General features: G+C 43.8%; 1 protein-coding gene across 9 annotated transcripts in view; it reads left to right on the top strand.

Annotated features, from left to right (window-relative positions):
- The window catches only part of kmt2ca (lysine (K)-specific methyltransferase 2Ca), a 506,051-nt gene that overhangs the window by 417,264 nt on the left and 72,277 nt on the right, over positions 1 to 16,510 (top strand). For all 9 annotated transcript variants that reach the window (XR_011961410.1, XM_072576253.1, XM_072576251.1 and 6 more), the window contains 3 exons: positions 7,600 to 9,765; positions 10,754 to 11,088; positions 13,224 to 15,085. Coding sequence is in view for 8 of the 9 variants with exons in the window: in XM_072576253.1 (XP_072432354.1) it covers positions 7,600 to 9,765; positions 10,754 to 11,088; positions 13,224 to 15,085 (4,363 nt within the window). In the remaining variant the exon portion in view is untranslated. The remainder of the gene's footprint in view (positions 1 to 7,599; positions 9,766 to 10,753; positions 11,089 to 13,223; positions 15,086 to 16,510) is intronic.

The raw sequence follows: 16,510 nt of genomic DNA on the forward strand, positions 1-16,510 counted from the left end.
TGACCAATAAAGGAAAGCATACCAAACGCCGCCTTCACTATCCTATCTACCTGCGACTCCACTTTCAAGGAGCTATGAACCTGCACTCCAAGGTCTCTTTGTTCAGCAACGCTCCCTAGGACCTTACCATTAAATGTATAAGTCCTGCTAAGATTTGCTTTCCCAAAATGCAGCACCTCGCATGTATCTGAATTAAACTCCATCTGCCACTTCTCAGCCCATTGGCTCATCTGGTCCAGATCCTGTTGTAATCTGAGGTAACCCTCTTCGCTGTCCACAACACCTCCAATTTTGGTGTCATCTGCAAACTTACTAACTGTACCTCTTGTGCTCGCATCCAAATCACTTATGTAAATGACAAAAAGTAGAGGACCCAGCACCGATCCTTGTGGCTCTCCACTGGTCATAGGCCTCCAGTCTGAAAAACAACCCTCCACCACCACCGTCTGTCTTCTACCTTTGAGCCAGTTCTATATCCAAATGGCTAGTTCTCCTTGTATTGCATGAGATCTAACCTTGCTAATCACTCTCCCATGGGGAACCTTGTCGAACGCCTTACTGAAGTCTATATAGATAGCATCTACTGCTTTGCCTTCTTCAATCTTCTTTGTTCCTTCTTCAAAAAAAACTCAATCAAGTTTGTGAGACATGATTTCCCACTCTCAAAGCCATGTTGACTATCCCTACTCAGTCCTTGTCTTTCCAAATACATGAACATTCTGTCCCTCAGGATTCCCTCCAACAACTTGTCCACCACCGAGGTCAGGCTCACCGGTCTTGTCGGGGAGGGAGTAGGAGAGCATAACAAGATATGTCAATCAGGAAGGAAGTATGGATGAGTAATATTTTACAAGAAAATCTATACTCATAATTTGTACATCAGATTATATGGGAGATAAAGGCTTGAGAAGGCAGACCTTTAAATCTTTCTACTCTTTACTCTTTTTAAAAGTTTGCTTTTTAAGTGTATATAAAATATGTAAAAATTTCTCTAATTCAAACATCACCTTCCAAATCTCCTGCGCAAACAATTAACCTGTTAATGTCACCTGATGTTCCTTGTTGACTTCACAGTTAACTGCACTTTTTATTAATGTTACTTGCAGAGTTTTAATATTGTAGCCCTGTACTCAAAAGTTAGATCTCTTGCCTTCGCTCTCATGCTCTTGCTCTCTCATGCTCTCGTTTTCTCACACTCCTGCTCTCACTCATATGCACGTGCACAGGCCAGCAAGTGTGCAGACTTACTTGTATGTGTTAAAGTGCAAGATTTGACACATCAGAATTGCAAGTTTTTGATACCCCTTTTTAAAATGGAAATGCTAGCCTAATGGTTATGGTAACAGATGAGTACCAGAGTGGTCCAGAGTTTCTGGTCCTGACAATCAAAAGTTATTTGTTTACAATAAAAACTGAATTGGTTGCTCTTCAGAGAAGGGAACTTATCCCCCATCTTTATACTGTTTGATGCTAAATACTTCAGGGAAACTACAATTGGGTAGTGAAAGTTGTTTTGCCATATCTCAAAATGAAATGATAAACTATCCATAAACTATTATTATCATCCCTGTGGTAAGCCATAAATCAAAATAACAAATGATTGGAGCACAAATAAAATAAATTACCAAGAAGTTTCACTTTTTATAGCTTTTACTTTCACACAAATCACAACTTCTGAGGTATTCAAAGATTTTTAACCAGCTTTCACATTGATTCTAAGAATACTCCCAAGCAGAAAAATTCATTGTTTTGTGCTTCTTCCAGAAACAAAAAATGGGAGCAGGAGTAGGTCATTTGGCCTTTGAAGAGATTTCTTCTCATCCTCGTCCTAAATGGCCTAAATCATATCCTGAAACTGTGACACCAGGCTCTGGACTTCTTAGTCATTGGGGACTTGCTTCCTATCTTACTCTGTCTACTTGTGTTCGAATTTTTATAAGTCTCTATAAAACTTCCACCACAATGACTTGTTTTTCTAAACTGCAGTGATATAGTCCTAAGCAGTTGAGTCTCTTTTCATATGTAAGTTCTCCCATCCCAAAAATCAATCTGGTGAATCTTTGCTGCTCTCACTTATCGCCAGACATCCTGTTTCAGGTAACGAAACCAAAACTACACACAGTAATCCAAGTGCAGTGTCACCAAGGCCCTGAACAATTGCAGAAAGGCATCCCTGCTGATGTATTTGAATCCTTTTCCACCATTATCTCCTGCTGCACCGACATGCTTACTTTCAGCAACTGGTGTACATGGTTTACATCTCGTTGCACTTCCAGCTTCACTATTCTGACAAAGTTTGGTGTGCTCTTTTATCTCTGTCTGCATTCTCTTTGTGCCTGCATCAGGGTCTCCAACCTCCTCTGCTCTTTGCTGTTCTCTGTGCTTGGTCACATGGCAACCAATCTTCACTTCCTGTTGAGTGTTTTCAGATGAAGTGTTGCCAGTACTACTTATTATCCAAGAAAATTATGACTGACCCTTTAACTACTTTTGCTGTGCCCATGTTTGAGCTTGTCATATTACTGTTTTTTGGCCTAAGGTAATTTTAGATGGTGTCGTTACTTCAGCAAGTCTCCTGTGCAGCATCTTAGGAAAAGCCACTGGGAACCATTTTTCTGTTCCCTTGCATCTTTTTGAAAATCATTCATTTTTAATATGAAATGTTTGGGGCACCTATTGGAGCCCCCCAACTACAGAGGCAAACAGTGAGGTCTCAGATGGGGCTGCTTTGTTGTTGAGAAGGTTGCTAAGTTCTACCTTGTTCCAGTTCAAAAGGACCTTATGGCCTGAGATGTCACATTTATAAGTTTGTGGATGCAGCTCCCAATGAATCCATTTGTGCTGTGTTGCTTGTTGATTGCCACAGGATTTGTGACAGATGGGTGATGGAAAGAAAATGATCATGATTTGCAAATGAAGGCTCATTATCCAGTTCTCAGCCTCACTCACATCCTGACCTATCTTGGTCTAGTGGCATGACGAGTCTAGATGTCTGGATCCAAACGTATTTGTGATGAAGACATCACCTGCATTGCATCTTCAATGTAATGCTGACTTATTTAAAGATCTGTTGGATTTTAGGCTGTTCTCACCTACCCAATCCATTGGAATCAGTCTTCACACACCAGGGTAGACAAATTCTTCAAACTGTGTGTAGAAGTCTGATGTCTAGTTTTATCTAGTTTGACTTGCAAGTTATAACAATTTCTCCTCCATTCCCCCCTCCAGTGGTCCCCAGCATTACAGATACCAGTCTTCAGCCAATTCAAATCACTCCACATGATATCAAAAAAGCGACTGGAGGGACTGGATACTGCAAAGGCTATGGGCCCTGACAACCTTCTGACAATAGTACTGAAGACTTGTGCTTCAGAACTTGTCACTCCCCTAGCCAAACCGTTCCAGTGAGCAAAATTAGGGCGCATGGTATTGGGGACAAAGTACTGACTTGGATTGAAAATTGGTTGGCTGACAGGAAACAAAGAGTAGTGATAAACGGCTCCCTTTCGGAATGGCAGGTGGTGACCAGTAGGGTACCACAGGGATCACTGCTGGGACGCAGCCTTTTACAATATATATTAATGATATAGAAGATGGTATTAATAGTAACATTAGCAAATTTGCTTATGATGGCAGGGTGAAATGTGAGGAGGATGTTAGGAGATTACAGGGTGACCTGGACAGGTTAGGTGAGTGGTCAGATGCATGGCAGATGCAGTTTAATGTGGATAAATGTATGGTTATCCACTTTGGTGGCAATAACAGGAAGGCAGATTACTACCTAAATGGAGTCAAGTTGGATAAAGGGGCAGTACAAAGAGATCTGGGTGTTCTTGTACACCAGTCAATGAAGGCAAGCATGCAGGTACAGTAGGTAGTGAAGAAGGCTAATAGCATGCTGGCCTTCATAACAAGAGGGATTGAGTATAGAAGCAAAGAGGTTCTTCTGCAGCTGTACAGGGCCCTGGTGAGACCACACCTGGAGTATTGTGTGCCGTTCTGGTTTCCAAATTTGAGGAAAGACATTCTGGCTATTGAGGGAGTGCAGCGTAGGTTCATGAGGTCAATTCCTGGAATAGCGGGACTATCTTTTGTTGAAAGATTGGAGCGACTGGGCTTGTATATCCTTGAGTTTAGAAGACTGAGAGGGGAAGTGATTGAGGCGTATAAAATTATTAAAGGATTGGACACTCTCTGGAGGCAGGAAACATGTTTCCGCTGATGGGTGAGTCCCGAACCAGAGGACACAGCTTAAAAATAAGGGGTAGGCAATTTAGGACAGAGATGAGGAGAAACTTCTTCACCCAGAGAGTGGTGGCTGTATGGAACGCTCTGCCCCAGAAGGCAGTGAAGGCCCAGTCTCTGGATTTGTTTAAGAAAGAATTGGATAGAGCTCTCAAAGATGGTGGAATCAAGGGTTATGGAGATAAGGCAGGAACAGGATACTGATTGAGGATGATCAGCCATGATCGTAATGAATGGTGGTGCAGGCCCGAAGGGCAGAATGGCCTACTCCTGCACCTATTGTCTATTATCCATTGTCAGTACGGTTACAACACTGATCTACCCAACAATGTGAAAAATTGCCCAAGTATGTCTTGTATATCAAACGCAGGACGTATCAAACCAAGCCAATTACCGCCCCATCAGTCAACTCTCAACTATTAGTGACGTGAAGGAAGGTGTCAGCAACAGTGCTGTCAAGCAGCACCTGCTCAGCAATAACCTGGTGAGGATTCCGCCAGGGCCACTCAGCTCTAGACCTCATTACAGCCTTGGTTCAAACATGGGCAAAAGAGCTGAATTCCAGAGGTGAGTTGAGGGTGACAGCCCTTGACATCAAGGCTGCATTTGACCAAGTGTAGCATCAGGGAGCCTTAGCAAAACTGGAATCAATTGGTATTGGGGGCAAACTCTCCAGTGGTTAGCGTCATGCCTGACACAGGAAGGTGGTCGTGGTTGTTGGAGATCAGTCATCTCCGTGCCAGCATATCTCGAGAGGAGTTCCTCAGGGTAGAGTCCTAGGCCCAAGCACCTTCAGCTGCTTTATCAATGACCTTCCCTCCATCATAAGGTCCGAAGTGGGGATGATCGCTTCTAATTCTGCAAAGATTAGTATCATTTGCAACTCATCAAACACTGAAGCAGTCTGTGTCCAAATGCAGCAAGATCCGGACAATGTCCAGGCTTGGGCTGACAAATGGCAAGTAACATTCGTGCCACATAAATACCAGGCTAATGACCATCACCAATATGAGACCATCTAACCACCACCCCTTGGCATTCGGTGATGTTACCATCACTGAATCCCCCACTATCAAGATGCTGAGGGTTATCATTGACCAGAAACACAACTAGACTCACTACATAAATGTAATGGTTATATAAGCAGGTCAGAAGCTAGTAATACTGCAGTGAGTAACTCACCTCCTGACTCCCCAAAGCCTGTCCACCATCGACAAGGCACAAGTCAGGAGTGTAATGGAAAACTCTCCGCTTGACTGGATGAGTGCAGCTCCAACAACACTCAAGAAGCTTGATACCATCCAGGACAAAGCAGCCTGCTTGATTCGCGATGGATCCCCAAGCATCCATTCCCTCCACCACCAAAGCTCAGTCGCAGCAGTGTGTACTATCTCCGAGATGCACTGCAGAAATTTGCAAAATATTCTTAACACCTTCCAAGCCCGTGACCACTTCCATCTAGAGGAGCAAGGGCAGCAGACATATGGAAACACCACCAACTTCAAGTTCCCTCCAAAGCACTCACCATCCTGACGTAGCAGTTTATCAGCATTCCTTCGCTGTCACTGGTCAAAATCCTGGAATTCCCACCCTAATGGCATCATGGGTTAATCCACAGCAGGTGGACTGCAGTGGTTCAAAAAGGCAGCTCACCACCACCTTCTCAAGGGCAACTAGGGACGGGCAATAAATGCTGACCAGCCAATGATGCCCACATCCCACAAAAAAATTTTTTAAAAATTTAAAAATATAAAAAAATTTACAGGGGTATGGCTGGAGTGAGTGACAAAAGGAGGAACATGGAATATGGAAAAAAAACGTTTTTAAACAATGAGTGGTTAGGATTTGGAATGCACTTTCTGAAAATATAGTGATGGCACATTCAGTTGATGCCTTCAAAAAAGATTTTGATAATCATGTGAATGAAAAATAATGCAGGGCTCTGGGGAACAGGCAATTGATTGGGTCTATGAATCGATCTTGTAGAGAGCCAGCACAGACACAGCAGGCTGAATTGCTGCCCTTGAATCTGGGAATCCATTTCCTATTGCATTGCTGCCAATTGAAAGACAAGTCTAGAATGTGGGAACAGCTGGGCAGACCATGGGAAGAATTAGGAAAAGTGAAATTAAGGATGTTATAGCAGGGTATTTAGAAAATGATAAAATCAGAAATTACTGGAAGCAGTCAGCAGGTGAGGTAGCATCTGTGGAGAGAGAGCAGTGTTAAGGTTTTGGTCCAGTGTCTCTTTTTCAGAACTCAAAAGAATCGGAAAGAGGCAGCATGGTTTTGTGAAATAGAAATTGGCTTTAGCTCTTTTAAGGAACTAGCAAGCAAAGGGGAAACTGTTAAGGTGATATACTTCGATTTACGGAAAGCATTTGATAGGATGCCCCCTTTTAAAGAAAAAAAACAAAAGTTCATGGCTTTAAAGGTTAGGGGCTCAATAGTGCAATGGCACCAGTCCGAGAGGGTGGATTGTGTTTCGTTTTGACAGTGACCACCTGAACTGTGCTGAGGCTGGTGTCTTTGTGAGCCGTATAACTACAGAAATAGAGAGGATTTTAAATTAAGTAGTGGGAGCAAAGGATCAAATTTAGGAAGATGTAGTAAATCAAAGAGTTCAGACAAGGTAATACTGGAAATGATAGAGATGGTGTCAGGAAGGCATACAGAAAACAAATTAACAGGTCAGGCAGGAAGGTACAGAAAGGATAAGGTAAAGACTCTATCTGTGTGTAGCATTTGAAACAAATTATGAACTTAAAGTACAAATAGAAATAAAGTAAATACATTCTGCAGCCTTTATTGAATCATGTTGCAGGATGAATATTGAAGGGCACTGGAAGCTGTGGAACGTTGGTTAAGTAGCTCATAATTAGTAATGATATTAGCACATTGGAGAGGGATGGCATAAGTTTTTTTATTTCATTTGTTCATTGGATGTGGGCGTAGCGTGGTGAACAACATTTATTGTCTAACTCTGGTTGCCTTTGAGAAAATGGTGGTGTAGCTGCTGCCTTGAACTGCTGAGTCTGTTTGGTGTAGGTAGAGTCTCGATGCCATGGAGAGGGAATTATGGGCAGTGATGTAATTCCACGTCAGGATGGTGAGTGGTTTGGAGGGGAACCTGCAGGTGGTTGTATTCCCCCATGGATCTGCTATCCTTGTCCATCTAGATGGTATTGTTGTGGGTATGAAAGGTTCTGTCTAAGGATCCTTGATGTATTTCTGCCAACCAGTTAAGAACATTTTTTATAAATAGTGTTAAATCTTTCACTTAAGCTTCTTGATTAACTGTCATCCAGGTAACATATGTATGGTATTTTATTTTTTTTGTTTCGTAACAAACAGCAAATGCGACAGAAGAGTAAGCAGCAAGCCAAGATTGAAGCTACACAAAAACTGGAACAGGTGAAACATGAACAGCAGCAGCAACAACAATTTGGGTCCCAGCAATCTTCTGCAGGCGAGGATTCTAACAGTCCTAAGGCAGGTGAACAGGACACTGGACACTTGTCTCCTCTGCACTTGCCCAAAGAAGGATTTACAAGGCCTCGGGCTCCTGGCACTTCAGTATCAACATCATCAGATGATGTCTTTCTCAGACCTCAGGCTCCTCCACCAACACCAACAAGGGTACCACTGCAGGATCCATTTGCACAGCCCCAGGCATCACAATCACCATCACCACAGATGTTTTCTCCAGTTGCTAATGTGTCAAGACCATCATCTCCTTGGGATCCATATTCTAAAATGGTTGGAACACCAAGACCACCACCAGTTGTTAGAAGAAATTCACTGTCCTCTTTAGATTCTTGTGCTGTTCCTCAAAACACGACCAGGCCTTCACCGGCTACTGAACAGATCGAGAGAAATAGGCCTCCATTAGCGGATGAATCTTTTGGGTCGTCATCACCAACCAGCAGTGATCCTTACGCAAAGGCACCCGATACTCCAAGACCTTCCATGACAATATCAACAGATCATTTTTCAAAACCTTTAGGGTTGCCACGGCCACCTATGACTTCTGATCCATCAGGGAATATGCCTGTAAATGTAAATGATCCCTTTGCTAAACCTGCACACAGACCTGATATGTTGCCTAGACAACAGGTGCCACATAATCGAATGGGGCCTCTTGATCTATATTCAAGATCACAACATGCACCTAATCAAGCTAATGTTGAAGATGGAAGTGGACAATTGTTTAAGACACCAATGCCACCAATTCAGTCACCTCAAGATCCTTATGCATCTATGCCTTTAACCCCAAGACGCGCATCTGTTGATCCGTATGAAAGGACTGTGTTGAACTCGAGACCTGTGGATAACTTTTCACAAAGCCCAGTACAGCCACAGTCCCAGTCAATGGAGTCTTATGCACAGCAACCACAAACACCTCATCCCGTGAATGAGCCATTTTCACACAGTCAGAGAATTCCCCGGCAAACCCAGGGTGACACATTTGTTCAACAGGGGTCAAGGTCAAGACGCTCTCCTCAGGATCCTTATTCGCAGCCCCCAGGAACCCCTCGACCTGCAGCTGACCCTTATTCGCAGCCCCCAGGAACCCCTCGACCTGCAGCTGACCCCTATTCGCAGCCCCCAGGAACCCCTCGACCTGCAGCCGACCCCTATTCGCAGCCCCCAGGAACCCCTCGACCTGCAGCTGACCCCTATTCGCAGCCCCCAGGAACCCCTCGACCTGCAGCGGACCCTTATTCACAGCCCCCAGGAACCCCTCGACCTGCAGCGGACCCTTATTCACAGCCCCCAGGAACCCCTCGACCTGGAGCTGATCAATATACACAGCAGTCACTAACTCCAAGAGCCCCTTCACAACAAGCAGATCCGTACTCCCAGCCACCTGGTACTCCAAGGCCTTTAGCTTCAAATCGTTTTGTACAATCACCAATTAATCCGAGATATTCAGATCCATACGCACAATCTCCTTTAACCCCAAGACCAGTTGGCTCGGACCCCTTTGCCCAGCCTCTTCAGTCTCCAAGACCAGTTATTTCTGACCGGCAAACATTGACAAGATCAGGTCAGTTATTAAATCAGGAGCAATTTTTGCAACCACCACACAACAGAGTTCCAAATTTGAAAGATACATTTGTGCGACCAGCTGATGTATGTGGTCGAGCACCTCAAACTTCCAGACCAGCTGGAATACATGATGACGCATTTTCACCCCATGCACCAGCAGTGAGACCAGCTTCAGACACATATGGGCAAACAGTACATGACCCATATGATCAGCCCCCAAGGACCCCAAGACCTCAAACTAATGACAAGTTTGTGCCAGGGAGGCATAACCATGAAATTAGTGACCAACAAGGACCCACATCAGATTCCACAAATTTTAGCAGCTCCACAGGATCACCTATAAATTCACAAGTACACCAGTTTCATAGTGTACCCCCAGCGCTTGACCAAGGCCAATCAATTTTGACATCTGAGGCACAGAATAATGTAAGCACAGGTCATATGGACACAGAAGAAAAGCAACGGCAGGTAGGTTTACTTGTGTACTTCAAACTAGTTTTAATAATTTGATTAATTGGCAGTGAATATGCATTAATAAATGTGCAACTACAAGTTCCTGCTTTAGATCAAGCAGTCTACAAATTAGATGGGAGAAATGAAGAGTATTTTATATCCGGTAACTCGGAAGGGGTCAATTTTCGGAGCCAGCTAGATTATCATATGAAAACAAAGTAGTGCAAGGCTACGAAATGCCCTTCGAATCAATGGGCAGGTCCCACAATATGGTCCACTCTCACAACATGCTCAATATACCTCTTCCAAAAGGAAAGAAAAATATGCATTTTATATTCATGTTTACATGTAGCGCCTTTTGCAAAAATGATTTACCAGAGCTATGAGAGTTCTTGATTATGCAAGTTTGTTTAATTTGTTGTTGCCAAAACAATTCACATTAGTACTTTATGCTAGACCAACTGAGGAAATTACTGTTAAACACTGAAATTAAGAATTAGGCAGAGAGAGAGTGCAATTGGTTGAACTTTAACCAGAACAAATGGTGGAGAATTCCTGCAGTTTGGTCACCATTATTACTTAAATCAGTATAAGTATTTATACTTATATTGTATAAGTATTTAAATCAGTGCTGTTGGTCAGGTTGATATGATGCTTTGGGTTGATGACCATTTCTCAACAAAAGATTATCAAACTGAAACATTACCCAGTTGCACCCAGACCTCCTGATTTATTCCAGCATCTTCTGTTTTCTGTTTCGGATTTCTAACAGCTTTGTAGTATTGAGTTAGAACAATGTAACTTGGCTGTTGATCACAGAGCCAAACTTGATGGTTTATCCATTGGTTAACAGAACGGCTGTTACGTCTTTAAGCATTCTGTATAAAATTAACAGACCATCACAACAGAAAAGTGCAATGCTGAGTAATATATCATTATCGTAATGGCTAAAGGAAGATAATAAATTAATTGCTTATAACTGTAAATTCTTTTCATTTGATAGAGGCTGAGGTTACGGGAACTCATCCTTCGACAACAGCAGCAGAAGAATGCAGTCCGTCAAGAAAAAGGCCTGCAAGAGCAAGCAATGGCATCTGCAGCATCACCACTCAGGCACTGGCCACAGGAGGATTTAAAACGTCAAAGTGAATTATTTGGCAGACCACCTCCTCCCTATCCTGGTGTTGTGAGAATCCCTCGTGCATCTCAAGGTGGACCAAGATTTCCAGGCCTTTTCACAAATGAACCCCGCAGTCGTTTAATAACTGATGGTCAATTTAACCGACCACAATTTTCTGGAGATGTTGCAAGAATGGTCATGAGGACGCAAGGTCCAAGGTAAGTACTTTCTCAGTACAAAAACCTTTTGTGTTACAGGATTTCATCAAGTGACTTCTATTTTTGTTTGAGATGTTACATTATTCAAAAAGAAACTGACACCTGATGGCGAGACATGAGTTTCTGAAAGTATTCTAAGTAAATATGGAGCTTTGAAAATGCTCTTTTTGGGATGGGCAATAAATGCTGATCTAGCCGGTGATAACTACTTCTCGTGAATGTTTTGTTTTTAAATAATTGATTTGAATTATTCACAAATTTAGTTGTAGTTTCAAATATTTTGATATACTTTTACTTGCTGTCACATAACAGAGCAAATGCTTTTAGTTAAGTGCTTATCCTTCTGCAACTTGTCTGATTTCTGCAACTTGTCTGATTTCTGCAACTTGTCTGATTTCTGCAACTTGTCTGATTTCTGCAACTTGTCTGATTTCTGCAACTTGTCTGATTTCTGCAACTTGTCTGATTTCTGCAATCATGACACTTTAGTTAGGCAGTCAGTCAGCTTAGTTGGCTGGATGGCTGGTTCATAGTGTAGAGTGACAACGACGCAGGATCAGTTCCCACATCAGCTGAGGTTATCATGAAGGTCTCACCTTGCTAACTTGTCTTGAGGTGGTTAAACCACTCACAAGTTTCTCTCTCTCTCTCTCTCTCTCTCTCTCTCTCTACCTATCTCTCTCTCTCTCTCTCTCTCTACCTATCTCTCTCTCTCTCTCTACCTATCTCTCTTGCTCTCGCTCTCTCATATCTCTCTCTCTCGCTCTCTCTCGCTCTCTCTCTCTATCTCTCTCTCGCTCTCTCTCTCTATCTCTCGCTCTCTCTCTCTCTCGCTCTCTCTCTCTCTCTCTCGCTCTCTCTCTCTCTCTCTCTCTCTCTCTCTATCTCTCACTCACGCCCTCTGGCTGTCTCGCCCGCCCTCTGGCTGTCTCGCCCGCCCCTCCCTCCCTTCCTTCCTTCTCTCCTGTCCCTCCCTCCCTCCCTACCTCCCTACCTACCTCCCTCCCTTACTTCCTCCCTTCTCTCCTGTCCCTCCCTCCCTTCTCTCCTGTCCCTCCCTCCCTTCTCTCCTGTCCCTCCCTCCCTTCTCTCCTGTCCCTCCCTCCCTTCTCTCCTGTCCCTCCCTCCCTTCTCTCCTGTCCCTCCCTTCTCTCCTGTCCCTTCCTTCCTTCCTTCCTTCCTTCTCTCCTGTCCCTTCCTTCTCTCCTGTCCCTTCCTTCCTTCCTTCCTTCCTTCCTTCCTTCCTTCCTTCCTTCCTTCCTTCCTTCCTTCCTTCCTTCCTTCCTTCTCTCCTCTCCCTCCCTCCCTTCCTTCTCTCCTCTCCTGTCCCTCCCTCCCTTCCTTCTCTCCTCTCCTCTCCCTTCCTCCCTCCCTTCCTCCCTCCCTTCCTCCCTCCCTTCCTCCCTCCCTTCCTCCCTCCCTTCCTCCCTCCCTTCCTCCCTCCCTTCCTCCCTCCCTCCCTTCCTCCCTCCCTCCCTCCCTCCCTTCCTCCCTCCCTTCCTCCCTCCCTTCCTCCCTCCCTTCCTCCCTCCCTTCCTCCCTCCCTTCCTCCCTCCCTTCCTTCCTCCCTTCCTTCTTTCTCTCCTCTCCTCTCCTCTCCTCTCCTGTCCCTCCCTCCCTTCCTTCTCTCCTCTCCCCTCCCTCCCTCCCTCCCTCCCTCCCTCCCTCCCTCCCTCCCTCCCTCCCTCCCTTCCTTCCTTCCTTCCTTCCTTCCTGCCTTCCTGCCTTCCTTCCTTCCTTCCTTCCTGCCTTCCTTCCTGCCTTCCTTCCTTCCTTCCTTCCTGCCTTCCTTCCTTCCTGCCTTCCTTCCTTCCTGCCTTCCTTTCTCCTCTCCTCTCCTCTCCTCTCCTCTCCTCTCCTCTCCTCTCCTCTCCTCTCCTCTCTCCTCTCTCCTCTCCTCTCCTGTTCCTTCCTTCCTTCCTTCCTTCCTTCCTTCCTTCCCTCCTTCCCCCCCTCCTTCCCCCCTCGTAGTCCTCCGAGACTATGGCAACTCTATCTTTACCATGGTAGGGACAGCCCCTGTTATAATCTGTTATAGGCAGATATAACCTATTGAATATCTTTTCGCGTTCATTCAATTTCTTGGGTATTGACCTAATCGACTTGGTATATTAAATTGTTATTCTTTCTTCTAGGAACTCTTTTGCCGTTAATGGACAGAGACCATTTGCAAATCAGGAACACTTCCTTGGGCCACATCAGATGCAGGCAAATGTTCCTGGCCTTCCACAGCAGCTAAGGCGATCACTTTCTGTGGATTTTACCAGGTCTTTAAACAATCCACAGGTGAACAATGGATTAATTATCCCTCAACATTTTCCTCCTCGGGGTATGCAAATGCAGCAGCACAATATTTCAGGACAACCATTCATAGAACTGCGGCACAGAATACCAGAAAATAGGCCACGACTTCCTTTTGCATCATTGGTGCCTTCAAGTGGTTTGGATCCTGCTGGTCCACAACAAAGGCCTGGTGTAGTTCCTATACCAGGGCAGGGTGCTTTCTCTCCAAGTCAAGGACCAAAGTCAGTGGATTCAGTGTCAAATCAACAGCATGGCATACATAACCAAATTGAAAATTGTGGTGATTTAGATCAACTTAATCAGCACCAACAGCAAATGCATGTAAATCACCCAGCCATGCCCCTTTCTCGTTCTTTGAGCAATCCACCTGCTAGTGAAGCTTTTACATCAACAGTCTCATTGTCTGCCAGTGCGTCTGTGCAAGGAGACAATATGGTAGAAAAACTTGATTCAGATGAACCTTCAGTGAAAGATCTTGATGTTAAGGACCTTGATGGAGTGAGAGACCTAGAGGTTAAAGACTTAGATGATGAAGATTTAGAGAACTTAAATTTGGATCCAGTAGATGGGAAAGGTGATCCTGACTTGGATAATTTAGACAACCTAGAAACAAATGACCCACATTTGGATGATCTCTTAAAATCAGGGGAATTTGATCTTATTGCTTATACAGACCCTGAGCTTGATCTAGGTGACAAGAAAGACATGTTTAATGAAGAATTGGAGCTGAATGATCCAGTAGATGATAAATTAGATGAACGGAGCAAGACTGGAGAAGAAACAAAATGTGACCAAGTAGCCAAAGCAAGAAAACAATCTGATTGTTTTCCTGAGAAAGACGAAACTGCAAAATCAAGTGAAGGATCTGATGAACATAGTCCAAAAGGTGCAAAGCATTCCGTAAAATCTGAAAATGGTGTTAATGATGGAAATCGCGATGCTCCTTTTAGTGCAGGTACACCTGAGACTGAGACAAAAGATACAGTAACAGATAATGCACCTGCTTCTAACCCTTGCATTGAAGGAGAACTGGAAATGGCAAAGGGAGAGGAAAGAGTTGACAGTAACACAGAATCTAAGGAGGCTAGCCCAGGTTTCAGTGATTCACAATCTTCTATCCAGACATCTAATTCTGTGGGGAGCAATTCTTGCACTCTAACTGGTTCTACTCCAGTTCTTTCAAGTCTGTTAACTGAGAAGCCAAGTAGTTCTGGGCTTGCATCATTGGGCTCACCAACCCAGGTTGTGCCATCACCTCAACCGCATCCAAATATTGGTATCCCACAATCTCCTAACATGGCAGTCTCTCCAGGGCAAATTCCTGAGACTGCAATAAATCAAAATTTGCAGATGGGTCATAGGTTAAACTGTAACTTTCCACAGGGCTCTTCAGGAAATAGGGCCTTTTTCCAAGTGCAGTCACCTGGCCAGAATTATACGGCAGGGCAACAACCAAGTCAAAATGTGATTATTGCAAATCAACCAGGTCCCAGTAAACTCCCCACCACACAGCAAATTATACTTCCTCAGGCAGTAGGTCCTCAGGGTCAGCGTGAGCGGCCCCTTCTTTTAGAAGAGCAACCTCTCCTTCTGCAGGACCTTTTGGAACAAGAAAGGCAAGAGCAGCAGCAGCAACGACAAATGCAGGCTATGATACGCCATCGATCTACTGATTCTTTCTTTCCCAATATTGGTGAGTTTACCTTGATATTCTTTTTCAATAATCAATGTGAACGGTAGATTTAATGTATCAGTGCTAGAAATGTTGAAGAACAAATGGGGATCTGATCATTTTCATTTTGCTCCTTTGTCTTTGAGCATTGAACAGTACAGCATAGGAACAGGCCTGCCATGTCTGTGCTGACCGCAGTGCAATTCTAAACTAATCCCATCTGCCAACACATAGTCCATAATCCTGTCTACCCTGTTTAAGTGTCTTGATGAGAGAAAAATTTGTTTACTTCAGCATACGATCTGACTTTTACGTTAGATTTTATTCACACCTGTTTTCTTGTGCATGTGCAATTAAATCACTTTTATGTTTTTGTTACGTAAATATATAAATACAGAAAAAGTTTTTATCCAAGTTGTTTTTTTTATTCTTTCATGGAATATGTCTGACACTGACAAGGCCAGCATTCATTGCCCACCCCTTATTGCCCTTGAACTGCATAGCTTGCCTGCGCCATTGCGAAAGGCAGTTCAGAATCAGCAATATTGCTGTAGGTCTGGAGTCGGGTATAGGCAAGGCTCGATGAGGATTGTAGATTTCCTTCCTTAAAGGTTGATTTTTACAACAAACAGTGACCTTTGTTAGGATTATTACAAGTAATGTTCAATTAATGGCTGCCACTGGCTGCACACACCTGCAGTTACATCAGAGGAAGCCAGTGCACAATGTGACCGATTGCATTTCATCAAATATCCCTCCTTTCATTAAAACAAAAACATGTGCAATGATTTGCAATTACGAATTTCCCAATATACATGGCCATAAAGAAAATTTACAATTCATTATCGGCAGTGTTAACTTTCGTCAGTTATACTTTTGATCTTGGCACATGCATTGCATCCATGGTCTTTAAATCATGCACGTTTCCTAATGGTGTGTATTTGTGTTGATGTTGGCTGTTCCCTTGGTATCTGCTCTTTCCTATATGATGTTCCATCTCAAGGGGATGTTGTTTCCATGGTAACTATTACTGGGGAATAGTGGACACTTGAGGCTGATGGCTGTTCTGTACTTTGCAGGTGATGGGATCAGTCTTTCTCTGATGCATTACATGGTGGCAGAGAAGGCACAGCTTCTCTAGTTTTATGTACATTTTTAGAGTTGCAAAGGTATATCTAGTTATTCACATTCACCTCATTACCAAGGTGACATCTGCTCTAAACAGGTTTGAATTCCCATGTGAGCTGAGTTTTGTTAAGTGTTGAATGCCTGACTGATTCTTCAGTGCTCAGCTCTGACAATGACTTAGCAGTTTACCAAAGTGAAATTTGACAATCTGTCATTTCACCTGGATTTTGTCAGTCTCTTATGCAGTTACGTCTGACTTAAATAGTTATTTTGCTATTAAGTCATTCGGGATACAGCTGTCTTTCCATGCCTTCAATA

The sequence above is a fragment of the Chiloscyllium punctatum genome, chromosome 8 (genome assembly GCF_047496795.1).
Source record: "Chiloscyllium punctatum isolate Juve2018m chromosome 8, sChiPun1.3, whole genome shotgun sequence".
NCBI lineage: Eukaryota > Metazoa > Chordata > Chondrichthyes > Orectolobiformes > Hemiscylliidae > Chiloscyllium > Chiloscyllium punctatum.